The sequence below is a fragment of the Canis aureus genome, chromosome 37 (assembly GCF_053574225.1).
Source record: "Canis aureus isolate CA01 chromosome 37, VMU_Caureus_v.1.0, whole genome shotgun sequence".
NCBI classification, from domain to species: Eukaryota; Metazoa; Chordata; class Mammalia; order Carnivora; family Canidae; genus Canis; species Canis aureus.
The window spans coordinates 13,936,727-13,963,418 of record NC_135647.1 but is presented as its reverse complement, the minus strand read 5'-3'; the positions used below and the strand labels follow the sequence as shown (position 1 = coordinate 13,963,418).

Below are 26,692 nucleotides of genomic sequence, written 5' to 3'. Positions count from 1 at the left end.
CCCAGATTTACGTCCCTGCTGTGATCACAGCCATGTGATCACTCATTTTTCTCAGAAACATAATGCCTTATCCATAAAATCAAGATAATAGCAGTACCCTTCCTAACTTCTCAAGTTTTTGTGAAGAATAAATGAGAAGATGAACATTTACAAAGCACTTTTATAGGACCCTTAAAGGACCATGTGTATTAGCTATTGTAGTTTTTCTGAAAAATGCCCTGCTCCTTCATCCTGAGCCTCGGAGCACCTGATATATTTAATTAATAGAATGGAAATACTCCAAGATGGCATAGCTGTCCAATGCCTCATGAATATCACAGAATATTCATCCCTATGACATTTTCTGGGAAAATGACATCATTTGGAGCTAGGGAGATGGAGAATCTCCTCTTTCCCCCACCCCGGAGAATAATTTAGGTTCTTTGGTGTTTATTTTAATTCGTCATGGAATGTCATACAAGAAGAAACCTTCTAGATTCCATCTACTCCAACTACCTTACAAGATGGCCTAACTCTGGACAGTCTTTTTTTTTTTTTTTAAACTCTGGACAGTCTTAATGGAAGTAGCCTGATTGGCTGCAAGTGTAAAACTGGAAAATGGGGATCCCTGGGTGGCGCAGCAGTTTGGCGCCTGCCTTTGGCCCAGGGCGCGATCCTGGAGACCCGGGATCGAATCCCACATCGGGCTCCCGGTGCATGGAGCCTGCTTCTCTCTCTGCCTATGTCTCTGCCTCTCTCTCTCTCTCTCTCTCTCTGTGACTATCACAAATAAAAAAAAAAAAAAAGGAAAATGTAATGACTTCACACCCTCTCTTTCACATGTTCTATGCTCACATCGTCCTGAGTTGGAAGGCACCATGGGTGCCTTGACATCCATGACCATGACATCTTTCCTTGTGTGGGTCTCCAAGCCTTGTCTCTTTGGATTATTTTCTCAGGGAAAAAGTCTAGGTCATGATTTCCAAAACCTTAATTCTCCTTCTGCAAGGGTATTTTCCCTATAACAGCAAAACTCTAAAGGTCACAGGGATAATTATTTTAGTGAATTAAATGTGTGACCTAGTCTGATTCCGGGGGACTTTGGTTCAAATATTTGATTGACTTTTCCATCAGTTCCAAAAACATGCACAAAAATGGGGCTAAGAGATGAAGATCATTGATAACCTCTGTCTGTGACACAGCCGGTGGGCCAGGGGGTAGTAATCATAATACGACAGATGCTGTGACAGAGTTCAGAGCAAAGATGGGAAGCACAGAGAAGAGCCTGGTGTTCCTTGGAAAAATCAGAAAAAGTTGCTCAGAAGAGGGGACACCTGGTTGGCTCAGTGGTTGAGCGTCTGCCTTTATTTAGCTCAGTTCATGATCCCGAGGTCCTGGGATAGAGCCCCACATCAGACTCCCTGCAGGTGACAAGTGAGATCCTTCAGAGGTCTTCACTGGGAGAATTAACATGATCAGATCCATTTGACATCCCTAGAGAGGGTGGGGAGGGGAAGGTTCTGGAAGAAGAGCAAGTTCAAAACCATAGCAGGGCTTTTGCTTCTGTGTAGGCAGTGGTATTGTGACATCAGTAAGGGATAAGGTTCTGCAGTCTTCCTGCCTGAGTTCAGCAATGCCTGCACTGCTCTAGCCGTGACGTGATATTGGCCATGTGCCTCGCTTTTCCTCTCTAAAAGGGGGGGGCTTACAGTAGTACCTACCCAACAGGGTTGTTGTGAGCCTTACCTGAACCAAGGCATGGCCCATGGTGAACATTTAAAATGTTGACTTTTATCCTGTTTGCACGCAGTAGTGCAGTAAGAGTAGAGGCAGGCTCCGTCCAGGAGGCTAGGACGAGAGGCTTTATGTTTACCTGTGGTTTCAGTCCCCATCAGCTATCGGAGAGTAACAGTGGACACAAACCACCGGCAATGAGAGCCATTTGAGTTCCAAGCAAACTCAGTGCTTAATCCTGAGGAGTTTTGATGTGAATGGTGTAGAATGGATCTTATTACCCTCGGGCACTTTGACAGGTACTCTGGAAGGCCTGGTGACTCAGGCCACCAGAGTGTCATTTTGTAAATCATGACCTGGGCCACGTGGTGAGAAAAGCTAGCTCACCCAAGAGTCTGCTTGGAGCCCTTGCATTATTGGGGTAACTGCTCAAAGGCTAGATCAGGGGCACAGAGAATGTATTCAGTGCAAGCCTAACAGCATCAGTGTGTTGGTTCTACTCCCAGGGTCCAGCCTGGGACACAGCAAGTCAGGAACTTAGGAGAAAGGATCCGTGTGGTTCTCAATCATCCAGAGAATGCTGCAGATTCTCAGCAGTAAATGCCAAGGTTGCTTTGGAAGAGATTCACACGGTACAGCTCTGAGGAAGCAGCAAGAAGCAAAGCTGTTGTAGATATTCTTGGCCAGTGGCTCCCAAATGGGCAGTTTTGCCACCACAGTACATTTGGCAGTGTCCGGTGATGTTTTTGGTTACCACAACCAGAGGAGATGCCACTGGTATCTAGTGGGTAGAACCCAAGGATGCCACTGAACACTCTACAATGCACAGGACAGCCCCTTACCATGAAGAACTGCCTCGCCCAAGTGTTCATCATGCCGAGGCTAACAAAATCTGGTCTAGGCCATTATTTAACCAAAATGTGATATATGCATTTACTGGTAGAACGTTAGTTGAGTTATCACAGTCACATATTTATTTTAACCTAAGTTATAAACACATATAATCATTAGCATAAGAAACCTATGATTACAAATGTATTGCTTCAGATGAGGCTGACATGGTCTTTATGATCTTTTAAACATTGACTTAAAAATACAAAGTAAAATGGTATAAGTGTACTTTACATATGGCGCACTCACAAAAAGGGCGTGTGGGTATGACCAAGCTTAGGGAAACATTGATTTAAGCCAGAAGTCCGAAAACTTCACAGTTTTTCAGCTGGCTCTATTCCCCATGCTGTACCTTCATCCTCATGACTTCTTCATTCCGTAACTGGAAGCCTGTATCTCCCACTCCCCTTCATCCATTGGCCCAGCGCCCCATGCCCTCTGGCAACCATCAGTGTCTTCTCTGTATTTATGGGTCTGTTTCTGGTTTTGTTTGCTTATTCATTTTAGTTTTCAGATTTCCCATATAAGTGAAATCATGTGGTATTTGTCTTTCTCCATCTGACTTATTTCACTTAGCATAGTACTCTCTAGGTCTATTGTTGCAAATGGCAAAAAACAAACAAACAAAAAAACCTCATTCCTTTTTATAGTTGCACAATATTCCATTGTATGTATATCCCACATCCTCTTTATCCATTCATCTATCGATGGACACATGGGTTGCTTCCATATTTTGGCTATTATAAATAATGCTCCAATAAATATAGGAATGCATATATCTTTTCAAAGTAGTGTTCTTGTTTTCTTCAGGTAAACACCCAGTAGTGGAATTACAGGATCATAGCTAATTCTATTTTTAATGTTTTAAGGAACCTCCATACTGTTGTCCACAGTGGCTACACCAGTTTGCTTTCCCACCAACAAGTGCATGAGGGTTCCTTTTTCTCTACATCCTCACCAACACTTGTTATTTTTTTGCATTTCTTGTCTTTTTAATACTAGTCATTCTGACAGGTATCGGGTGATATCATTGTGGTTTCTATTTGCTTTTCCGTGGATTTGACATGCTGAGTGATGTTGAGCATCTTTTAATGTGTCTGTTGGCCATCTGGTTGTCATCGTGGGGAAAATGTCTATTTAGGTCCTCTGCCCATATTTTAATTGGATTGTTTGTTTTTTCTGGCGTTGAGTTGTGTATATTTTTTATATGTTTTGGATATTAACGCCTCATTGGATATGTCATTTGCAAAAATTTTCTCCCATTCAGTTGGTTGCCTTGATGGTTTCCTTGGCTGTGCCAAAGCTTTTTATTTAGTTTGATTTTGCTCTTGTTTCTGCTGCCTTAAGAGGCATAGCTAGAAAAATGTTGCTAAGGCCAAAAAGAGTCTGCCTGTGCTCTTTTCTAGGATTTTTATGGTTTCAGGTCTCACATTTAGATTCCTTAATCCATTTTGAGTTTATTTTTGTGTATGGTGTAAGAAAGCTGTCCAGTTTTGTTCTTTTGTAGCTGTCCAGCTTTCCCAACAGTGTTTATTAAAGAGATGGTCTTTTCCCCACTGTATATCCTTGTCTTCTTTGTTGTAGATTAATTGACCATATAAGCGTGGCTTTATTTCTGGACTCTATCCTGTTCTGTTGATCTGTGTGTGTTTTTATGCCAGTAGCATATAGCTTAGTGGTATATCCTGAAATCTGGGATTATGATACCTCCAGCTTTGTTCTGTTTTCTCAAGATTGCTGTGGCTTTTTAAGGCTTTTCATGCCCCCCCATACAAATTTCAGAAAAGATTTTCTGATAGTTGAGATAGCAAATATTTGAGGCTCTATTGCAACTGCTCAACTCTGCTGTTTTGGAGCAAATGAGGCCAAGACAATCAATGTGATGAGGTTGTCAGATGAGTCAACAGATGAATCATCAGATGAGTCCCTTCACCATCCTGAACATTACAATACAGTGTCTAAGATGAAGCCTTTAAACTCAGTGCCCAAGGATGGCCTGACTGTAGCAAGATAGAGCACTATTACCTACCCTGGTTAGTAAGATTTAAAATACTTATAAAGTAATAATGCTCTCTTATACATTTCCTCCACCTTGCATGTGTATAGTTAGTGGGGTTTGTGATTAATCAGAGTACACAATCCTTAGGTACAACATTTTGAAGCAGGATGAGTTCAAATTCCAACTCCCTTCCTTTTAAAAAAAATATTATTGAGTATCTCAATGTATGTCTTCCTTTTTTTTTAAGATTTTATTTATTTATCCGAGAGAGAAGAAAAGAGTGTGTACATGCACACAAGAGAGCATGTGAATAGGGGAAGAAGTAGACACCCTGCTGAGCAGGGAACCTGATGTGGGGCTGGATCCCAGGACCCTGAGATCATGACCCGAGCCGAAGGCAGATGCTTAACTAACTGAGCCACCCAGGCGCCCCCCAACTTCCTTCTTCACAAATCTATCCTCATGGGCTGGTTAATTACCCTCCCTCAAGCCTTAACTTCCCACTTAATAAAATGAGGATAATGACATTTCTCTTGCAGAGTTATTATAGAAATGAAATGAGATACCAGATATGGAAGTTTCTAAAACAGTGGACAATACAGTAAATGTTCACTTTTCACTCCCTCCTTTCCTTGTCTATCTCAGTTCTTTTGCATATTTTTTAAAGATTTTTATTTATGACAGACAGAGAGAGAGAGAGAGGCAAAGACACAGGCAGAGGGAGAAGCAGGCTCCATGCAGGGAGCCCGATGTGGGACTCGATCCCGGGACTCCAGGACCACGCCCTGGACTGAAGGCGGCGCTAAACCGCTGAGCCCCCCGGGCTGCCCTTTTTTGCATATTTGATGAAGATGCCCTTTTTGTCATTAAGCCATTGATGAAAGTGCCAGCCAAGTCAGGGGCACCCACAGCCCTGCAATACACCACAAGTGCCCCCCTGAAATTTTTTTAAAAATTCTTAGTACTCTTTGAAAATGATTTGCCAGCCCCTTAGAAAAGCTCCTAAATCTCAGTGATTCCAGCCCATATTCACTCAGCAAACATAATAAAAGTTTATTGAGTGTCTGCTTTGTGTCAGAACAGTACTCGGCATCTGCTACAAACGTGAGTAAGACACAGCCCTGCCCCTCCAGGAGACCCCAGCTTGGTTGGGGACGGGAGGCAGCAAGCAAACAGATGTTCACAATTTTCACAAGGGTGGAGTCTCTGGAGAAAAAAAGAAAAAAAGCCAAGTATCTTTTAATGCTTTGTCCCAAAGCGTCGCCTGGGACAAAGTATTAAAAGATAAATAGAAATCGACACAGTAAAGGTGGAAGGGGAGCACATTTCAGTCCAGGAGCATGTAATGCATCGTTACATATGTTGTATGTGACCGAGGGAGGAGTTGTATGGGTACAACTGGGAGGAGGGCTGGGAAGAGGAGGACTGGGAAGGGGGAACGAAGGTGGGTTTAATGATTTGGGTCGGATTGTGCAGAGGATTGCACATCATGCTGTGCTTGAACTACTGCTTCCAGGCTGATGGTTTTCACTTCTCTTTACCGATAAAATCTTTTACTGAGAGCAGATCTGCCAAGGGACACCTCTATTATAGAAAACCAGCCTAAGACTTATACCCACCTAGGTTTTCCCCTTCTTGCCTACAGCCGCCAGGGGTGGAGGCCACATGTGATCAGGTGCTACATTTATGTTGATTTAGTTCTTGGCCTTGGCGAGTAGAGCTCATAAGGTGTTAATGGGATCTTCCATTTGTGTCACTCATGGAGCACTGGTTTTGTGGGCTAGGCAGGTATTGGGAGTTCTCATGGGCAAAGCTGTGAGATCTGGGTTTTAGCAAGTTGCCCTGACAACGGTGTGAATACTCTGAAGCTGAGAGTGTTTTGAATTCACTTGGAAGGCTGCTTCTGTCAATAATAGAAGAGGGCCTCATTTCCAGGCACGCCCATGGCCACTTCACACGCACCAGCCCTGCTATCAAGGTAGGTTTACCCGGTGTTGCTCAAGGAGACAGGGACTCAGAGAGGTTACATAATTAGCCCAATGTAAAGATTTGATAGTAAGTGGCAAAACTTGGACTCCAATCTGTATCTCGACTCCTCAGACTGAGATCCCATAATAAACTTTCCAGCCTCTGCTCAGCTAACTCTTCTCTCCTTTGTCTTTTCTGCTGTCCTTTGGCTCACCAGTTACCCAATGTATGGGATCATCTGGGTATTTGTCTTCCACCCAGCACCTTCCCTGACATAGTTGGCAGCCAGTGGATATTTATGAACCAAACCCTTTTGGTAGATTCACTTCACTTCCTGGGAAACACTTTTTTTTTTAATCCTTGTGGTAAATTAGACGTTATATCACCTGCTAGAGTCATAGAGGGAAGGAAAGGTGACCTGATTGGCCAGGTGAGATCTTCAGATATGTCTGTAATACCCGCAACAGGCAATCACTGATCACCATGACCAGTCCTTGTTTCACAAGGCTGGTGGCCTGACCACTCACACCTGCCACCACGACTGGTGGGGCGGGGGGTGGGGAGGCTCCTTATAATCCTGTCCCACTCAAGGCTTGCCCTTCTTCCCTTGCATCTCTGAAGGAGGAGAAACCACAGCCTCCTGTTTATCACAGCCTAGCTGTAAGGCTGAGCTTCTTACTTTTCTTTGCATAATATTTCTCCTTTCTCTGACCCCTTGAGATAATTGGAAACTTCTATCTTAAGGAATTCTTGTGCTTTCTCATTTCTAATGTTTTTTTTTTCTTTTGGCCTCCAGAGAGGCCACCACACAGGTACATCTATTAGCTGCTGATCACCCGCTCTCTCCCACGCAGCATATCCCCAGCTCCATGGTTGTATCAGAGCCATTGTTAATTAAGCTGTCAGTGACGGAGAGGAGAGGGCAGGGGTGGGGAAAACATGGGCCAGGCGTGCAATTACGTTTCTGCCTCCTCCAGTGCTTTCCCTAACTCTCAGTGTGGAAATCCGAGCACAGCTGGAATGCAGCAGGTACATTGTCCAAGACAGGGCCACATGGCAGGCGGGCCCGTAGGTGCCCACCACCCAGCTCTTCTGTTTGCCACCTCTCACATGCTCCAATTGCCGGCTCTTATTGCCATTGGTATTAAATCAGGTGGGAAATGGACTCTACACGGCCAATGGCTAATAAGATGTTGCATTTTTGTAAATATGTGTTTCAGTCTCCCTCAGCCGTCGAAAGGTGTTTAAGTTGATTGAGTTCATTGCCTGGAACATCATAGCTCATAATGTGTTAACTAGATTTTCCATTTGTGTCACTGCAGAGTTATGTGCAAAACACAGAGAGGAAAACAGCTCTTTGGAAACAATAGAAGGAAGAAAGTTAATTGAATTTAAATCAGACATAGCAATAATTTAAAGTATAATGAATGTTTCAAAGGAGACTCTCATGTATTCATATGTCACGAGTAAAATTTTTCTTTTGTATGAGATATTCTAATGCAAAGTTTATTGATATATAGTTGATATACAGTATAGCATAACCGCACCCCCCACCTTCTTGTGCATGTCAGACATTCTTAGATGGTAAAATGCATTGAGTCACCTATGTTTACAAATTCCTTAAATGAAAGATATAAATGCCACTTCTAGTTAACCCAAAAAAGAACTATAAAATTGCACTGTGTTTCTGGCTCCATTTTTCTTGCTGGATTTCATTCAGAGCCTGGCCTCAGAAACATTCTAAAGTACTATAGAGACCTAGGAGAGACTCTTTTAAAATAATAATAATAATAATAACAATAATAATAATAATAACTATTTTCTTTATTTTTGTTATGCATTTCCTAATTTCCCTACAATGAATTTATATGGCAAACCATTTTTAATTAAATTTGTAATGAAGCAAATCATTTTTAATTAAAATACATTTTTTATCTGAGTTGGTTCACCTTGAGAGGTAAAACCAAGAAAGTCATCATCACTGCCCCCTGGAAAATTAGCCTATGACAAAATCAGACTAACACTACCCATAGCTGCTGAGAGTCTGGCACTGTCCTTTGGAGAGAAATCCCTCTAAGTCATCCATGACCCTGCCCACCACGATGATCATGCACACGTCTCCAGCCTTATGGTCCCTTGTCTGCTCTTCCTCTGCATCTCCATCCATGACATTTCAAAGAGTCTCTGTGAGACTCAGCCCCTATCAGTCATGCTGTATAGCTCTGAAAACTAGAACCTCATGCAGTATCTCTCTTTCCTAAATTCCTAGCTTTACCCTCCAATTAATGCTTTTACTCCTGCAAAACATGTGGGTTGCAGATGAATCTTGCTTTGATACTTGGAGATGTTGATCTTAACCATAAGTATTTCTGGAATTCAAATTCTTTTGTTAAAAAAATGTTTGTGTTTTAATTTTTTTTAATGGTGAAAAATGCTCCAAACCAAAAAAAAAAAATGATAACCACTTTAAAGTGTACAGTTGAGTGGCATGGAGATGTCCACACTGATAGGTAAGCCGCACCCCCATCCCGTCAGGAAACTCTGCTGCCCTGAAATAAGAAAAGAGATGTGAATTGCCCAGTAGACCCTTTGTCTCTTAGGATGGGACAAATGACTTTTAAAAAGATTCTAATGCATTTATGTGATGTGTTGGCCAGAATTAACATCCTCTTTCCTCTTCCTCTTCCAACAGCTCTGAACAGCGGGTCCCCTGCTCCACTTCTTACCACAGCTCTGGTTTGCACTCTAGTGACGGTGTCACAAAAGCGGGACCTCTGGGCCTTCCAGAAATAAGACAAGTGCCAACTGTTGTGATTGAATGTGATGACAATAAAGAAAATGTGCCTCATGAATCAGACTACGAAGACTCTTCTTGCCTATACACAAGAGAAGAGGAGGAAGAGGAGGAGGACGAGGACGATGATAGCTCGCTGTACACCAGTGCGTACATCCCAGCGCTTCTTAGAGGGTGGGAGGGCAGACTGGTGGAGGAGAGCTGCCCAGGGTGCCCCGCACTCTGGCTTCTGATCCCGGCTCCGTGTCCACTCGCCAGGGCCATAGGGCAGTTCAGTTGGGAAAATGAAAGGGTAAATGTCCTCCAGACACCCTCCTATCTTTAAAAATTGCAACACCATGCCACCACTTCTCATCTCTTAGGTGGCTTTTTCTTTCTTTGACTCCTTCCCTTGAGATCCAACCCCCTTCCTCAAAAAAAGGGAGGGAGGGACCCAAAAACTCAGTTCCAGTCTATAGCATACTCAGAAATACTAGCCATTGCGTAAGCAACAAATTCATTTAAAAGCACACTTCAAGGGGCGCCTGGGTGCCTCAGTCAGTTAAGCGTCTGCCTTCGGCTCAGGTCATGATCCAGGGGTCCTGGGATTGAGTCCTGTGTGGGGCTCCCTGCTCAGGGGGGGGTCTGCTTCTCCCTCCTCCTCTGTCCCTCCCCCACCTCCACTAGTGCACTCTCTCACTCTCTCTCAAATATATAAATAAAATCTTTTTAAAAAATAAAAATTAAAAAAAAGATAAATGAACACCTCAATAACTCTACAAGGCCTGAATTTAAATGTCCTAAGGCCTTTCCATGGAAGAGAAGCAATGAAAAAGCAAAGTTCCAAAATCTGGCTGTAAATAATAAATTCTAGTTAAATGAGTACAGACTGATTACTTGGTTAACTTTTTTTTTTTTTTAAGATTTTATTCATTTACTTAGCATGAGCAGGGGAGAGAGAAAGAAAGAGAGAGTCTCAAGCAGACTCTGAGCTGAGCATGGAGCCCGATGCAGGGCTCAGTTCCATGACCTGAGCCAAAACCAAGAGTCGGATGCTTAACTGACTGAGCTTCCCAGGCACCCCTGTTTGGTCAACTTTTTAATGAATTTACACAATAGCCACCTTTTACTGAAATATATACTGTGTGCCGAGGTGTTACAATTTTATTCTGTTACATGCATCTTACAATACCTGCTGACATGGATGCCATTGGCCTATTTCACAGATAAGGAAAGAATATGGAGAGGAAAGGGACTGGCCAAGAACCTCACATCTAAGAGGCAGCGCTGGGATTTGACTCCAGCTAGGTCTTGTTCCAAGGCCCTTGTTCTAAAACCAGTGGAGAAAGAAAGAAGACCAGCTCTACTAAATAAAATCCAAAGGAACCCCCCAAATGTGCTACTTCCTAGTCTCTTCCTCTTGCTTTCCATGCACCAGGCTTCAGACAGTTAGCTGAATTGGAAAGCTGGGAGGACGCCTGGTGAGCAAGCAATGATATGGTCAAAATAATGTCAAGGAGACAAAAACCACAGAGGGGCCCCGGGGACCCATGACTGGGAGCAGTGCCCAGCCTCTGCTCACGTTTCCTACCCAGAGAATTGAATCGTTCTCAGCCTTGGCACCCCCGACATTCAGAGCAGGTAATTCTTTATTGCGGGGCCTGCCCTGTGCATTACAGGGTGTTCAGCAGCACCCTGGCCTCTGCCCACTAGATGTCAGGAATACCGCCGCCTCCACCGCACCCCAGTTTTGACAACCAAAATCTATCTCTGGACTTTTCCAAGTGTGTCCTTGGCAGGGGGCGGGAAGTGGGGTGCAAAGTCCCCCCTAGTTGAGAACCATAGATTTATTCCAATCATAAGGAAGCCCTGCCCTCTGCTCCATCCCAGAATGTTACTGGTTCCAGTGACCTCGCTTCCACTCAAACCCCATACTCACCCCACTTTGCCCAACTATACTTTCCTTTGCATGCACACCTCCCACCCCCAGCTCCACTCGGCTGACCTCTTGTCTCCTGCGATTGCCTGGCTTCTCCATCTTCTCTGAGGCTCCCCACTGCAGACGGCTGCCAGCTGCTACCTTTTTCTCAGCTGGCACCTGTCTCTTGAGTGCCAACCCCTCCTCCCTGAAGCTCCCCGTGGCTGCTCCAGGCCGCCAGCCCTTTCTTCTGTTGTGCTCCACGGCCCAGCCAGCCCTCCTTTGTGATGTTGCCTGCCTGCTGGGGTTCCTGGGGGCAGGGGCCAGAGATCCCATCACAGACTCCCCATGTGCCCCTCACACCCACAAGACAGTGCTAGGTCCATCGAACATGTCGGTTGCAGGAACTCTATCAGTGACCATTTGAACAAGGCCTTAGGCCACTCGCAGGTGTTAAGCTCCTTGGGTCTGTCTTCCTGCCTCGAACCTCATGGCTCACCGCTGGCCACATGGAGCCCGGGCAGGTTTATGTCAGCATTAAGGACTTCTTTCTCCCTCTCGCAGCCTCCCTGGCCATGAAGGTGTGCAGGAAGGACTCCTTAGCCATCAAGCTCAGCAACAGGCCCTCCAAGCGGGAGCTCGAAGAAAAGAACATCCTTCCTAGGCAGACAGATGAGGAGCGATTAGAGTTGAGGCAGCAGATCGGCACCAAACTCACCAGGTAGGACTGCCCGGCTGTCGGCTCTGCGGTCTCCCTCCCCACATCACTCCCAGGGGGTCTCTGGAAGAGCCTCCTGTGGGGACAACTAGGTGGAGAACAATCCAGGTCTTCTCCAGGGTTACTTTTATATAATCCCTTCCCCTTCACTCAAGCAGATCTTGAACAAAGGTTCGGGGAGAAGCTAGAGGGTGGATTTCCAGGGAGAATAGTGCCTGTAGGAGAATCACTGGCATCCAGTAGATAACGATGACCTGCAGAGAGCAGTTGTGGTTTGGTGAAGCTCCAGGCAGTCAGATAAACACATTTTCGGCTCTTCCTTGCAAGTGCATGAGGCCAGCGGTCCCCTGGGCCTCGTTACTAACCTGTGATCCTTCCTGAGTGGTTGCCTTTTTGTACAGATATTACAGACATAGGCTCAGCGGCTTGTTACATTAGTGCATTGAACACCTATGTGTGCGTCCACGATCTAGGGCACAGGAGTGTGGCATTCGTTAACGTCCGCGGAGCACTTGTCATTTGCCTGGCATTCTTCTAAACATTTTATGTGTATTAAATCATTTCATCCTCGAGCCTCCCTAGGAAATTGGGCATCTGTGTGCCTATTTTACAGAGAGGAGGCTGCCGGGTGTGGGGAGCGTTCGCTACCTGCCCCGTGCTGCAGAGATCGGCTCCAGGGCACCCCTGCTTAGCCAGGTGTGTCTTGCCACCCTCCCCACCTTGGTCCTGGCCGTGACCACCTGGAGCCCTTCCTTGTCCCGGGCACTGTGCCCAGGCTTTGAGCTGCCCTCTGCCCCTTCCCAGCGGGACAGGCCCGAGCAATGCCCTTGTTCCCTCTGCATATGCTTCTGCATTTGTAAAATGGGAGCTGTAAGGGTTCAGAAACATAAGTAAAGCATTTTAAACACTCAGTTATCCTCCCAACAACCCCAGCCGGTAGCTTTCATTTTCTTCACAAATATAGGTGAGGAAAGGGGTGAGGAGGGAGCTTACAGGGCCATCGATGTCACCCAGCAGCGTGCTGGAGTTCAGCCCTCCCCCCTGACTTATGTCCTCACTTCAGGGCAGCTTCTGGCTCATGGTTAACTTGGTTTCATCTCAGAGGGGGTTGTTTTCATGGTACGGGGCTGCGTAAATTGCTCAGCATCGATGGGTGATTTGGTCTTGTGTGTGCAGTCTTTAGAGCCCCAGGATAGAGATCTCTAACCACCTGCCACACGCACGTGCACGCATCCACAAACTCTTGGATGCTCATTGAATGTGGTAACACGTCCAGGGTTTAGTGATCCAGGTCTCTGTTAATGCTGTGGTGACAGCTCCCTACGGCCTCCTGGGGAGCCTGCCCCATTGTTGGATTGTTAAACATTCTTCCTTCTATGGAACAAAAATCTCTGCCCATGCAACTCTTCCCCGCCCCCCATCCCATTCTCTTCCTCCAGCGACTGCCCAGAGCCTCATCCCTGTTTTCCTCCCTCTTGGAGACAGTGATACTCTTCTCTCAGATCTTTTGGGGTATGGCATGGGTGGATATGGTTGTGGGCTGTTTCCTCCAACAGCTTGTCCACTTTTACACCTGACATTAAAAGACTTGCCTTTTAGGGGACTGGAGGAAAAAGAAGGAGCAGGTCCCCCTTCCTTGAGGTAGACACCCTTTATCGTGATTCTTTGCCCTAAATTCTCACCTCCCCAGCTTTGCTACAAGACAAGCAGAGCCCCAGGTATGTGAAGGGGACATGGAAGGATTCCCTGTAGGAAGTGATGTGGGGGAGAGGCCGGCACATCTGGCTGCCCGGAGTAGGGGGGTGCATCGTCCATGATGGGGGGGCGAGGAAGATAGGACATGTAGAAAGCAGGTGTGTGACTGGCCTCTCTGCTTATCCGTTGTAGAGCTGTTCCACCTGGAGGCAGCTAGAGAGTAACAGGCCATGGATGTCCCACACCGCCACCATGACTGGCTGGCAGTGGCAGTGACGGGACCATGGGTTGGGAGAGACACAGACCCTGCGAGTACTAGGAGTTCTCCACAGTTAAAGCCTCATCCTTGCATATCAACCCTTCCCACCCCTTCTCTTTTAACCACACTTCAATCTGCTTGGAATTCCCAAAATCCGCTGAAGGGTCCCATTCCCAATGCTTCTCTCTTACCCTGGTCATGGCCTGGGGGCAGGAGGGGGAGAAAGAGGGGAGTTGGGAGGGTTGTGGTGGGCTGGCCTGCATCCTTGCCCCAAATCCACCTCGTCTTTGTTCACTCTTCCAGCTAGGGAGTTTATTTCCTCATGGCAAGACCCCGGGCATTTCCAGCCAGACTCTAGAAAGTGGGTCTGAAAGAGAGGATGTCAGGAGGGCTTAGCTGGTTGACCAGGTGTAGTACAGAGGCCAGCGAATCAGGGCACAGGTCAAACCCACATCTCACCGTCGTCTTTGAGATAATGCAGCCACTGATTCACACCCAAGGAGTTTTCAGGGCTATTCCTTTTATTTTTTTTAAAGATTTTATTTATTTATTCATGAGAGAGAGAGAGAGAGAGAGAGGCAGAGACACAGGCAGAGGGAGAAGCAGGCTCCATGCCGGGTCTCCAGGATCACACCCTGGGCCAAAGGCAGGCACCAATCCACTGAGCCACCCAGGGATCCCCTATTCCTTTTAGAATAAGAACCCTTCTCTGTACTTCCAGCCACTCATTTCTCCTGAAGTCAGAGCCCAATGAAGGGGAAATCTGAAGAATCTGAAGGTGACTGTGCAGAAGTAGTCAGAGGGCAGGAGCCTTGGGTTCTAGCTCTGGTTCTAGTTTCCTGAGCAGGCATCTGCCCTGGGCCTTCACTTCCTAACCCAAGGGGATTAGATTAAGTCATCTGATGACCTCGTGCCATTGGTGAGCTTTATTATCAAAAAAGTAACTAAAAGAAGGTAGGACTCCGCATTAGAGCTTGCAGTTCTGGGGCTACACTGCTGCAAGGAGGCAGTGAAATCGTGCTGGAAATCTTACGTGCTTTGAAAAGCACATAGCCACGTCTGTGGTGCTCGTGGAGTGACAAGCAAAACACAAAACATAATTTTAGCTTGGCAGTTTTAATAGTATAAAACAAACAAACAAACAAACTATGCAGCATTCCAAGAATAATCCCAACTTGGGAGTGGGAAGCAGAAACTCCAAGTAAAACGATGTCAAGCATTAAAGGCAGGGTTTCTACATAAGAATGCAAAAACATTGTTCCAAAAATATGTTCTCATTGATGCTATTGGGCACTCTCCAAAGCCTCAATCAGCAAGTCATCTGGATGTTTTGACGGTAAATAACTATCAGTCAGTTGCCATTTGAGAAATGTGGGCTGCCCTAGAGACATGAACAGGGTCTACTGGGTGAACATTGCTCTGTGCTTTCCGTTTATAAACTCAGGATGGGTGCAGAGAGCCAAGGGGTGAGCAAGCCTGTCCACTGGGGTGTTGGGGGAAGGGAGCAGTACAAGTAGCAGAACTTCTATTTAAATTTCTTTTGTATCATTCTTCTTAAACTGATGACTTGTGTGTGTATCATAATGCACATGGTCTATGAGTGCAGTAGCACTGATACGAAGCTGAAAGAAATGGCATGTTTGGGGGTGCCTGCCTAGATTATATTGATGGAGCCATGGGTCTAAAGGCCCCTTCTCAAGCTGTGTGAGGAGGACTTTTCATCCCTGGTGACCTCTGGTCGTGGAAGTGTGTGAGCTCAGAGCAGCTCCTCACCCCCACCTGAGCCCTGCCCAAGTGCAAGACCACACTGCTTTCTCTCTGGGCCTCTTCTCGGGGCCCTTCAACCCAAACCCTAGGAGGCGGTCAACATGATCACGCCTTCTGGCTCTCCTCCACTTTCCAGCTTGGCGCATTGACTGGCTCAAGAAGTGAAAGTCTCCCTAAAGGCTGGAGCTCAGGGCCACTGGGGATGGGGCTCTCAGGGACTGAAAAGAAGCACCCCAAAATGGCATGCGCTTGTCTCTGAAATATCCTTTAGAAAGTCATCCTGTAAATCACCAGGACTGCTGGTTTTCAAAGGAAAGAACGGGCACATGGCCCATTCGTGGCCACTCAGCAACCAGTGCACTTAGGCCATTTCTTGGGGGAGCAGCCAGCTTTCCAGACCCAGCCGGCGTGGTCCTCTCCCACCAAGACCCTCTCCTCCGGCCCCTCCAGAATGTTTAGATCAGATGGGAAGGAGAAGCCGGGGAAGAAAAATCAAACAGAAGGCACCTTGCAATGAATGCAGGAGTGTAAAGCACTTAGAGCGTGAAGATTCAGACAGTCTGCTTCCGTGACACACTCTTTCCTTGAAAATACCTCTTCTCGCTTTCCGTATCAGCCTCCCCCTGGGTCAAGTGCCTTCATCTTTTTGGCAGTCATGGTTGACCAGAATTTTTCAGCACCACCCAAGCAGGAGCAGACACTTTCCCACTTATGATTAGAAGCATCTATCTCTATGGGGAGCTCGTGGAAGCTTGCTCTGTTTGGGGAAGAATGGTTTTCCCTGTGACGCCCTTTCTCTAGACCAGACATGTCGAGTGATTTAGGCTCCTCGCCTATGATTCCACCCAATGATCAAAGGAAGATACTTAATTTAAGCTACTCAGAGTATTCGTGTTCTAGGGCTGCCATAACAACGTACCAGAAACTGACCGGCTCAAACTACAGAATGGATTATCTCCCAGCAGCTGGAAGTCAACACCAGGGTGTCAGTAGGGTTGGTTCATTCGGAGGGCTGTGAAGGGGAATCTGTGCCGTGCCTCCCCTCTGGCTTCTGGGGGTTTGCTTGGCCGTCCTTGGCTTTCTTTGGCTTTCGTTAGCTTGTAGATGCATCATTCTGATCTGCATCTTCATCTCTACTTCTCCCTGGGAGCATGTCTCTGTGTCAGAGTGTCCCCTTTTTGTAAGGAGACCAGTCACATTGGTGAGGACCCACCCACAATGGCCTTATTTTATATTTATCTCTATAAAGACCCTACCTCCAAGTAAGGCCCTATTCTGACCTACTAGGGTTAGGAATTCAACGTATGAGTTTGGAGGAGATAGGATTCAACCCATAACACTTGGGGAGATACAAAGTGGGTCTACCTGGGAAGAGGTCACCGGTTCAAAGACATGCCAGCACCAGCCAGATCGTGATCATAAGTGAAGCGGGCATTTCTAAGATCGTTGACAGAGAGTGTTGGGAACGGGGGCAACATGGAAAGTCCACCCCTTACCCAAAGCACTGGTACTACTCAGCTGCAGCCCCTGTTTTGCAGAAATGAAAGACTAGTTTGTCAGAGCCGCTGAAAAAAATCTGGATTTTTTTTTAACAAAAGTTCCGATTTTTTTAAGATTTTATTTATTTATTTGAGAGAAAACAAGTAGTAAGGAGGAGAAGGAGGGGGCAGAGAGAGAGAGAGAGAGAAGCAGACTTCCTGCTGAACGAGGAGCCTGATGCAGGACTCGATCCCAGGACCCTGAGATCATGACCTGAGCCTAAGGCAGATGCTTAACCAACTGAGCCACCCAGGGGACCCTAAAAGTTCCAAATTTTTAAAACACGGTACAGAGCAAGCTGTATATATTTATGGACCAAATTCAGCCCAAGGACCACATCCCAGCCTGGGCACCTGGTTTTGATCTCTGATTAGGAAGCTATAATTTTTCTTCTGGGGACCACAGTTATGCATTCTTGGGGGGAGTACACTACACGTTTTTCCTGAGATTTTGAGAAAAGAATATTACTGTGTGTTGGGAGGGGCACCTGGGTGGCTCAGTCGGTTAAGCATCTGCCTTCGGCTCAGGTCATGATCGATCTCCAGGTCCTGGGATTGAGTTGAGCCCCGAGTCAGGCTCCCTGCTCAGCGGGGAGTCTACTTCTCCCTCTCCCTCTGCTCCCTGCCTGTGCATGTGCTCTTTCTCTCTCTCACAAATGGACAAGTAAAATCTTGTTTACTCAGCAGTTTAGTGCCTGCCTTCAGCCCAGGGTGTGATCCTGGGGTCCCAGGATAGAGTCCCACATCAGACTCCCTGCATGGAGCCTGCTTCTCCCTCTGCCTATCTCTGCTTCTCTCTCTCTCTCTCTCTCATAAATAAATAAATAAAATCTTAAAAAAAAGAGAAAGAAAGAGAAAGAAAGAAAGAAAGAAAGAAAGAAAGAAAGAAAGAAAGAAGAAAGAAGAAAGAAAGAAAACCAGTGCTAAGCATGTGTCCAGATCAGAGGTAGGACCCTCTTTTGATAAATACGAAAATCCTCCTCTCCTCCCCTCCCCACTAGGGATGGTTCCCCTCATTTAGGGAGCCACTGTCTTTGTGGTGGCAGGAGGCAGTAAACCAGCTGGGGCCCCTGGGAAGATGTTAGTCCTGCCCGTCCCCCTAGACCCTAGTATGTTATTCTCTCTTATTTAGAATGTAATAACATGGTAGAGAGAAAGAGTATGCTAAATCTACATTTTCTGCTGCCAGGCAGCTCACTACAAGAGTCACTATAAGCAGAATATAAAGTCATATGTGCAGAGGATTAGGTCCTGCGTTAAATGATAATACAGCGTTCAAGGCAGAAAATTGAAATCCATTTTTATGCTCACGGCACAGGCAATAAAGGGCAGTAATTCTGACTTCTAGCTGATGCTTGTGCCCTGCTTATGGTTTGGGAAGATCACTACCATGAGTCTGATGCACCAGAGCCTTCTTCTGAGGTGGCAAACAGCATCTCCTTCCCACCCAGCAAAGTCTAAGCACCGATGCTAAGTGTGAACCGGCATCTCCCCAAGGCTGGGTAATTTCTTCTGCTGCAAAAGCACATCCCCAAAATAAGAATAACACCCAAAGGCTGTATAAATTCAGTTCAGCTTTGGCTGGCTGGGTAGCCCTGGGCACAAGCCCCTGGAAGTCAGCATTCCCGTAAAAGAGGGAGGAGAGTAGACCCGAGGGCAGTTTAGGAGGAGCTACTTTGTGGACCTGGCCCTTGCAGCCCCAGCATCTTGGCCGTGGTGGTGACAGCGGTGGTGCTGGCACTGAGCCCAGCTCAGAGGGGACCAGGACGGAAGGGAAAGAGGGTACTGCTCCCCATCCACGAAGCCCCGCCGGGCATGCCTCGGGCTGGTGGTCTCTCTCTGTGGATTCTGAGACCACCCCTAAAGCAAACTGAAATGAGGTACAGGTCACCTCTCTGACACTGAGTGGACCTGGTTCTTTGCACAGCATTTGCACAGCAAGTGCGTGGACCCTTCCCATCGCTCAGATGCTCGACACCTCCCATTAACTGGCTGCACCAAATAGCCCTTCTTAGAAGCCCTTCGGAAAAGCTGACATCTCGTGAAGTCGAGCCAAGGTTCCAGCACTGTCTGGCTGAAAGAGAAGGGCAGCTGCACATTTTTTAGGTTTTGCTGTTCAGGAAAGGTGCAAGAGCTGTCCCCGGAACACTTGACTGGGATGCCCTGGGAGAAAGTGGAACAGAACTTCAATAGCACAGGTGTGGCCTCAAGGCATGAGCCACACACAGCAGGGGACCGCAGCCCCTGACCTGTTGCAGGGCCCAGCGACACCCTGCAAGGTGGCCGCTGTTCGAGTCCCTTCTTGTAGAGATGCAGGAGCCTCTTGCTCCCCCACCCCCACCTCCAGCTGTTAAGAAATGCAGTGAAGACAACTCCTGACATCTTGTAACCCAGGCGGGGTTTCTGAGCCCTGACCGTGTGCGTGCGAGCCCACGTGCGTGTGAACCTGTGTGCACATGTGTGCATGTGCATTCAGGAGAAGAGGAGTCGCAGTTTGCAGGCCTTACGCAGGATGTCAGGGGACAAAGCCACATCTTGTCAGGTGCTTCCAGTGCCCCGTGTGTGTGGCTCGCGGCTCTCCCGGCCGCCCATGTGTTCTTCGGTGATACAGTAAGTGTGGAGGACAAAAGAGCCGCTCTCTACTCAGCAAAAGCAGAATCAGTCTGGGTTTGAAACTTGCAGAGGTTTAAAAAAAGAAAAGAAAAGTGACTGTCCCTGGGGGTTAGGGAGCCTTATTTTGTTTTCTGTTCCATAGCTTTTTTGAACAGCTGCGCTTCAAAAGCTGGGGCGCTGGGGTGGGGAGGGGGCCACGGTATTGCCCCACAGACGAAGCAGAGAATGGGCCAGCCTTCCAAGCTGCTGTCCAGCTACATTTGAAGTGGTTAAAAGTCCCTCTAATTCTCCAGCAATTTTTGTCCTCATCGCTATGGGGAAGTAATCTGCAAGGATTATTCTTGTGGTTTACCTTAGCAGATGGCAGAAAGAAAGGCCCCGTTTCTTGGAATATTTGGCTAAGTAAGAGAAGAATCAGCCTGTCTACATGGAGAGGCAACCACCCAGGGTGATGGTCCCTGACATAATGTTACCTAAGACTCCAGAGGCCTCTCTGTTGATAACATGCTTTCCTGCTAGCACTCCCGCTGATAATCTTCGTCTCCACCCTGCAAGGTGGCTGCTGTTGGGATCCCTTCGTGTAGGTGAAATAACTGAGCTTTAGATAATTCTGAAGACAATAAGGAACAAAGAGAAAACACACCTTTCATATCCCAGACTTCCCTATCTGCAGCAGACATGCTGAGAAAAATGTTTAGTTTGGTTTTAGTTTATAGGTTGAACAGAATTTCCATCCCCAGGTACCTGTGGTTGGGAGGGGATTGTGTGGGATGGTGGTGGAGTTCTAGACCACAGGCTCTGTCTTGTGTGTGAACATGTCCTCAAGGAGGAGAGGTGAGCCATGAAAGGGAGAGGGGGTAGGAGATTTTCCTCCATCTCGGACTTAACTGGGCTTTTTCTTGCATTACAGTAACACTGTCCACAATAAGTAGGAAGAGCTGAAGCACTTGGCGCTGAGGTTTGGTTCTAGACACACTCCTGCCTGGTGGAATGTGTTGAGCCAAGGTCATCCAGTGCAGTGGTTCCCACAGTATGGTCCATGGGTTGGTGGCATAAGCATCACCTAAGAACTTGTTGAGATGCATATTTGCAAGCCCCATCTAGTCTCTAAATCAAAAATTCTGAGGATGGAGGCACCTGGGTGGCTCAGTGGTTGAGTGTCTGCCTTTGGCTCAGGTCATGATCCCGGGGTCCTGGGATCAAGTCCCACATTAGGCTCCCCACAGGAAGTCTGCTTCTCCCTCTGCCTATGTCTCTGCCTCTCTCTCATGTGTGTGTCTCTCATGAATAAATAAATAAAATCTAAAACAAAAAAAAAGAAATTCTGAGAATGGGACCCCAAAATCTGCATTGTAACAAGTGTGATTCTGAGGCACGCTGATGTTTGGGAAGCAGGGGTCTAGTAGACAGAGCAATGTAGCCTATTAAGCCTATGAACCTTAGGTTGAAATCTCCATCCTCCGTGTTCTGACTGGGTTCCTGTCCAGCCTCAGTTTCCACATCTGTAAAATGGACCTCCCACTCAAGGTCATCAAGAGCTCTAAATGAGTCATTCTCCCAATTGCAGTAGATAATGAACACTGGTCCCTTCCCTCTCACTGTGAATTTGAGTGTTAATATTATGCTAGACTCTTACTACTCAGAATAAGTAATGCTATCTGCCCTAACAGGTAAATCCTAAATCCCAATGGCTTAAGGCAATAAAGGTTTATTTTTCCCTAGAGTAAAGCCTAATGTAGTTCAGACAGCCTCTCTATAATAGAGCCATCACACACTTTTAGAACATGCAGCACCAGCATTTCCATAGCAAGGGAAGAGGGGCTAGAGGAGATACACACATCGCTTCTGCTCACGACCCACTAACCAGACTAGGCTCCAGACCCCAATCCAGCTGCAGGAGAGTCTGGAGGAAGTAAAGATGCAGTTGGAATATTTGATGAGCACAAAGTGTCTTTTTTTTTTTTTTCCATGCACAAAGTGTCTTAGCCACAACTTCACTGAGCCAGGTTTGTCATACATCTTCTGTGTTTGATGGTTGTTCTGGCCATGGCCCCATCATATGAAAGGGACCGTCATATCTAAAACAGCCGTGATTAAAAGACTTATCAGAAATCATGGTATATACATAGAGTGGAATGTTGCTTGACCTTTAAGAAAAAAAAAAAAAAAAAGGAAATCCTTCCATTCCTGACATAGGTGAACCTGGAAGATGTTATGCTAAGTGAAATAAGCCAGACATAGACAGATACTTCATGAACTCACTTGTCTGTGGAATCGAGAGAGAGAGAGAGCAGTGGGTGGAAGTGAGGCAGAAGGAGATGAAGAGAGAGTATCAGTCTTAAGCAGGCGCTGCGCCCAGCATGGAGCCCAATGCGGGGCTCCATCTCATGACCCTGAGATCACCTGAAATCAAGAGTAGGGTGCTCAACCAGCTCAGAGTCCCACTTATATGTAGAATCTTCAAAAACAATCACTCTGAGAGACAGAGTGACAGGTTGTAGAATGGTCATTACCAGAGATGGGGGAGTTGAGGGCAAAGGAGAATTATGGCTCAGAAGGCAAAAACTTTCAGTCATAAGATGAATAAGTTCTGGAGACATAATGAACAGCACGATGACTAGAGTTAATAGTAACACAACGAAAAAAAAAATAGTAACACGACGTATACTGTAATTTCCCCTGAGGGTAGACCTCACGTGTTCTCAGCACACACTCAAAAATGGTACCTTATGATGGGAGGTGATGGATGCGTTAATTAGTTTGATTGAGCTAATCATCTCACAAGGTACGCATATATCAAAACATCATGTTGTACATTCTGAATACATACAGTTTTCATCTGTCCAAAATAAGAAAAGCTTTTTCACTGTTGGCTGAGGGAAGAAGGCAGCCAGCTGGCCGTTGGAAGGCAGAGAGCATGGTTTCTCCGAGGGGAGCCGACCACGCGACGGTCTGAGGCTCTGTGTTGGGGCCAGCATCACTACATGCTCCTGATCTGCATCCGTGAACAGTTTAGCAAAGCAGCTCACAGACATCAAAACAATGTAATTAGAGAAAAAAAGAGACTACAACCAAACACTGTGTCCATTTAAAGGGGAAAAAAACTGGTTTAAGTACAAATGGGAGATCTCAGAAAGGAACAGTTGGACCTTGAGCTGAAAGAGTCTGGTTTTGGTAGGTATGAGGTTAACGTTGCAGAGTCTCATGTCTCTAAAGGAGACTGTGGAACCTCAGTTTCAGCAAATTGATTCCATCATGAAGTGTTGACTGAGCGTAACTGAGGTGCATGGCACTGTACCGTGTCACTTAAAATGTAGCTGGATAATCCTTCTACAAGAATTAAGACAAGCCAGTCAAGGCATACTCATTGTTTTCAGGTAAAGAGATGCTAAGGACAAGTTCTGTGGGGAAAGGGTAGGTCCTTCTGAAATACAGTTTTTTTATTGGTATAAATCTCTGTTAGACTGTCTTCCCATTTTTTTTCCCTTAAAATATTCTCAAAAGAATAGGGGTGGACAAGGATGATATAAATATTGAATAATCCAAATGCTTGATTCAGAAACCAACACGTTAACCGGAGCAAGTTTAACTCAAGGTGTCGAACCACTTTTCCTGCGATATATTCTTTTCTTCACCTACAATCTTTTGATCCCCTTCTAAACCAGAACAGATAAGGATGTGTCATTTCTACCACACTGTTATCCCGGAAAAGATCTCTCAGAACCATTTGTGAACTTACCAGGAGGCAATAAATAAGCGGAGTTAAGTCATCTTGAGAAGCAAAGTATCTTTCTTTCAATCTTTTGGTTCTACCTCAAAATCTGGCCTTGTGCTTCCAAATTGGCTTATTTTTTTTTTCTTTCTCTCTGAGCTTTGTGCCTGTATCTCAAGGAGACTGAATTTCTTCCCCTGCTTGACAGTAGCATCATCTGAATCTGAAAAAGTAATAGAATTAGAGCACTTTAGAGGCCCCGTGGGCACTCCTATCACTGCCTAGAATACCTGTAATTTCATAGATAAGGGAACTGAGCTCAAAAGAAATTAAGCTGCTAAGTTCACGTCATTACTTGGCTACACTAGGATTTGAAACCACTTTCCCTGCCCCTAATCAGTGCTAAAAAATTAATACACCTGCAACTAATATCACACTGCATGTTAACTAACTGGGATTTAAATAAAAACTGTAAAAAAAAATGATATCCCTCAGAAAAGGGAGAAATGTATTCACTTCTCGCTGGAAGAAACAGGCCAGTGATTTGATTCAAAGTCTGACGAGTCATACTCTTATTTTTCTCAATTCGTGTCTGAGAGAAAAGGCCTTAAAACAGAGGTTTTGAATTAAATCTTTGAGGAACATTTTCAGTCATCAGAAGGCCCATGAGAAAGGAGACCTTGTCTTCTCACATAGGTGGGTTCTTCCAGGGGCACTGTTTCCCTCCTCGATCCTGCTTAGTGAGCTAAACATTTAAATCATGCCCAAGCAAGAGCTGTTTTCGCATTTTACTAATTCATAGTTAATCTCAGCTCAGAAAGTCTCGTTAATAATTTTGAAGACTTGAGCGGGTTCTTTGGAAGATTCAGTGGCTGGTGCCTTGCTTGGAGTTTGCCTATTGTGATAGTGGTCAGTCAAATGAATGAAGCTCTAATGGTTTATCCTGAAGATTTTTGTTTGTTTGTTTGTTTGTTTTGTTTTTTGTTCCTTGTTTCAATGGTGGAGTTGGCCTCTCCAGTCTCCAGGATAATTTCCTTTTTTTTTTTTAAGATTTTATTTATGTATTCATGAGAGAGAGAGAGAGAGAGGCAGAGACACAGGCAGAGGGAGAAGCAGGTTCCATGCAGGGAGCCCTACATGGGACTCCATCCTGGATCTCCAGGATCACGCCCTGGGCCGAAGGCAGGCGCTTAACCCCTGAGCCACCCAGGGATCCCTCCAGAATAATTTCCATGGGATCCCATGCTTTTTCTCCCTCGCCCACCAAAACTGGCTTCAGGTTTGATTAAATGTGATTTTTCTGCAGCTTCTATAGAGAGCTGGCACTCGGCTCTGAATACTTAAATAGCAGGATTGGATTACGGTTGAGAAGTGCGTGGTGCAGTTGCTTTTCATGTGTCCCCGCACATCTTCGCTTACTGGCAAAATACCTCAGATCACATGCAAAATGCTAATAAGAGTAATTCATTTTATTTATCTTCATTATGTTCATTTCACTCTTCTTGATGACAATGCAAAGATTTTTATAACAGCCTCGAAAATTGCATATATGCTCACTAAATAGAATATAAACAGGAAAAATTATCCAAAGATACAAACCCTGGAAAATCGCTTTTCCCTCTGATTCTGAAGGCAATTCCTTTGAAATATAAGTGAATACGCTTCTATTTTAGGAAGTGTGATCATGAAAATTTTATGTTCTTGGCCCATCAAATAATTAAAACAAGAGTTCTTCAAAACGAGAAACCTTGTTAGTTCCTTTGGGGGAAAAAAAAAAGTAGGCAGACAGATAAATAGTGCGTGCTGCCCGGTAGTCAGTACGTTGCAAAGAGTTTTAGCCTCTTTTTGACTTATGATTTTCCTCATTTTGTTTATCTTCATATTGTAACTTACTAAGCTCCCTCTTAAAAGATGCTAAGATAGGGGATCCCTGGGTGGCTCAGCAGTTTAGCACCCGCCTTTGGCCCAGGGTGTGATCCTGAGGTCCTGGGATCGAGTCCTGCGTCGGGGTCCCTGCATGGGGCCTGCTTCTCCCTCTGCCTGTGTCTCTGCCTCTCTCTCTCTCTCTCTCTCTCTGTGTCTCTCATGGATAAATAAATAAAATCTTTAAAAAAAATGCTAAGATAGGCGATGGCATCTACTGTGTGTTAATGACACAGTTAATGACACAGGAGCTGCCCCCCCTGAATTGACTGAGCCAATGAACCTGCCACCTGCATGTTGGGAAGCGTGGCCCCCATCCCACACAAGGGAAGCCCTCGGCCCACCCTCCTTCTGTGGCTTGGGGCTGCCTTCGTACTTCTGGAAGCCGAGTGGGTGGCTTCTGCTCAGAGCCTGCGGTGCCCGTCCAGCTCCGCCCTGGAGCACCTCCCCAGCTCATCCCAGCTTCTCGGCTCTCTGTCCAGTAGCCCTCTCTCTTCACGGTCCTTAATGACCAAAGTCATTTGGGACCACAGCCTGTGAAATCTGATTCTCAGTCAGCAAGCCGTGTGACCAGGATACGCTCAGGCATTTGCCACAAAGGGACTATAAATCCATATGGTTTAGTCCAGGCAAAAACAAAATAAGCCTGTTCTTTTTTTTTTTTTTTTTCTTTTTAAGCCTACATGTAATCTCAGATTCAACCTACTTAAGAAATTAGTGAAAAATTGTCAGAAATGTATATCATGTGTTACATGATATCTGTTTAATAATTTATTAATGATAGAAGGCTGGGGTATGTGTAAAACTGTGTGGAACATTTTCTCTTTTTTTAAGCATTATTTTTTATTTTTTGAGAGGTGGGTGATGGGGGCCGTGGCAGAGAGCATCTCAAGGAGACTCCCCACTGAGCACAGAGTCCGACGCTAGCAGACCAGGATCTCATGACCCTGAGATCATGATCTGAGCTGAAACCAAGAGTCAGACACCTAACCGACTGAGCCACCCCAGTGCTCCTATATGGAATATTTTCTTAAACATTAATCATTTCCATAAAAGTTTTCAAAAGGCCTGTTTGATAGCAAACTTGATTCGAAAGTGTATTCTGATCTCCTTTACGTACGTCACAGTTATCCTCCTGTTGAGCTGATAACAGATTCCTGAGGTCATGGACCCTGTGAGGAGGACGGAATCCTCCTGTAAGGCCC

The 26,692-nt window shown here is 45.9% G+C and overlaps 1 protein-coding gene and 1 long non-coding RNA gene across 11 annotated transcripts in view; one reads left to right on the top strand and one right to left on the bottom strand.

The window, feature by feature from the left end:
- Nucleotides 1-26,692, top strand: part of PHACTR1 (phosphatase and actin regulator 1) — a 562,807-nt gene that overhangs the window by 506,284 nt on the left and 29,831 nt on the right. For 9 of the 10 annotated variants that reach the window (XM_077886026.1, XM_077886025.1, XM_077886024.1 and 6 more), the window contains 2 exons: nt 9,264-9,511; nt 11,827-11,983. In XM_077886026.1, the coding sequence (XP_077742152.1) occupies nt 9,264-9,511; nt 11,827-11,983 (405 nt within the window). Of the gene's footprint in view, nt 1-9,263; nt 9,512-10,570; nt 10,826-11,826; nt 11,984-26,692 lie in introns of those variants that run through there. The other variant, XM_077886033.1, reaches the window with a different exon arrangement.
- Nucleotides 8,978-11,962, bottom strand: LOC144306597 (uncharacterized). Its single transcript, XR_013373680.1, has 2 exons — nt 11,350-11,962; nt 8,978-9,120 (listed from the first exon to the last, which is right to left on the bottom strand). It is a non-coding gene; the product is annotated as an uncharacterized LOC144306597 (long non-coding RNA).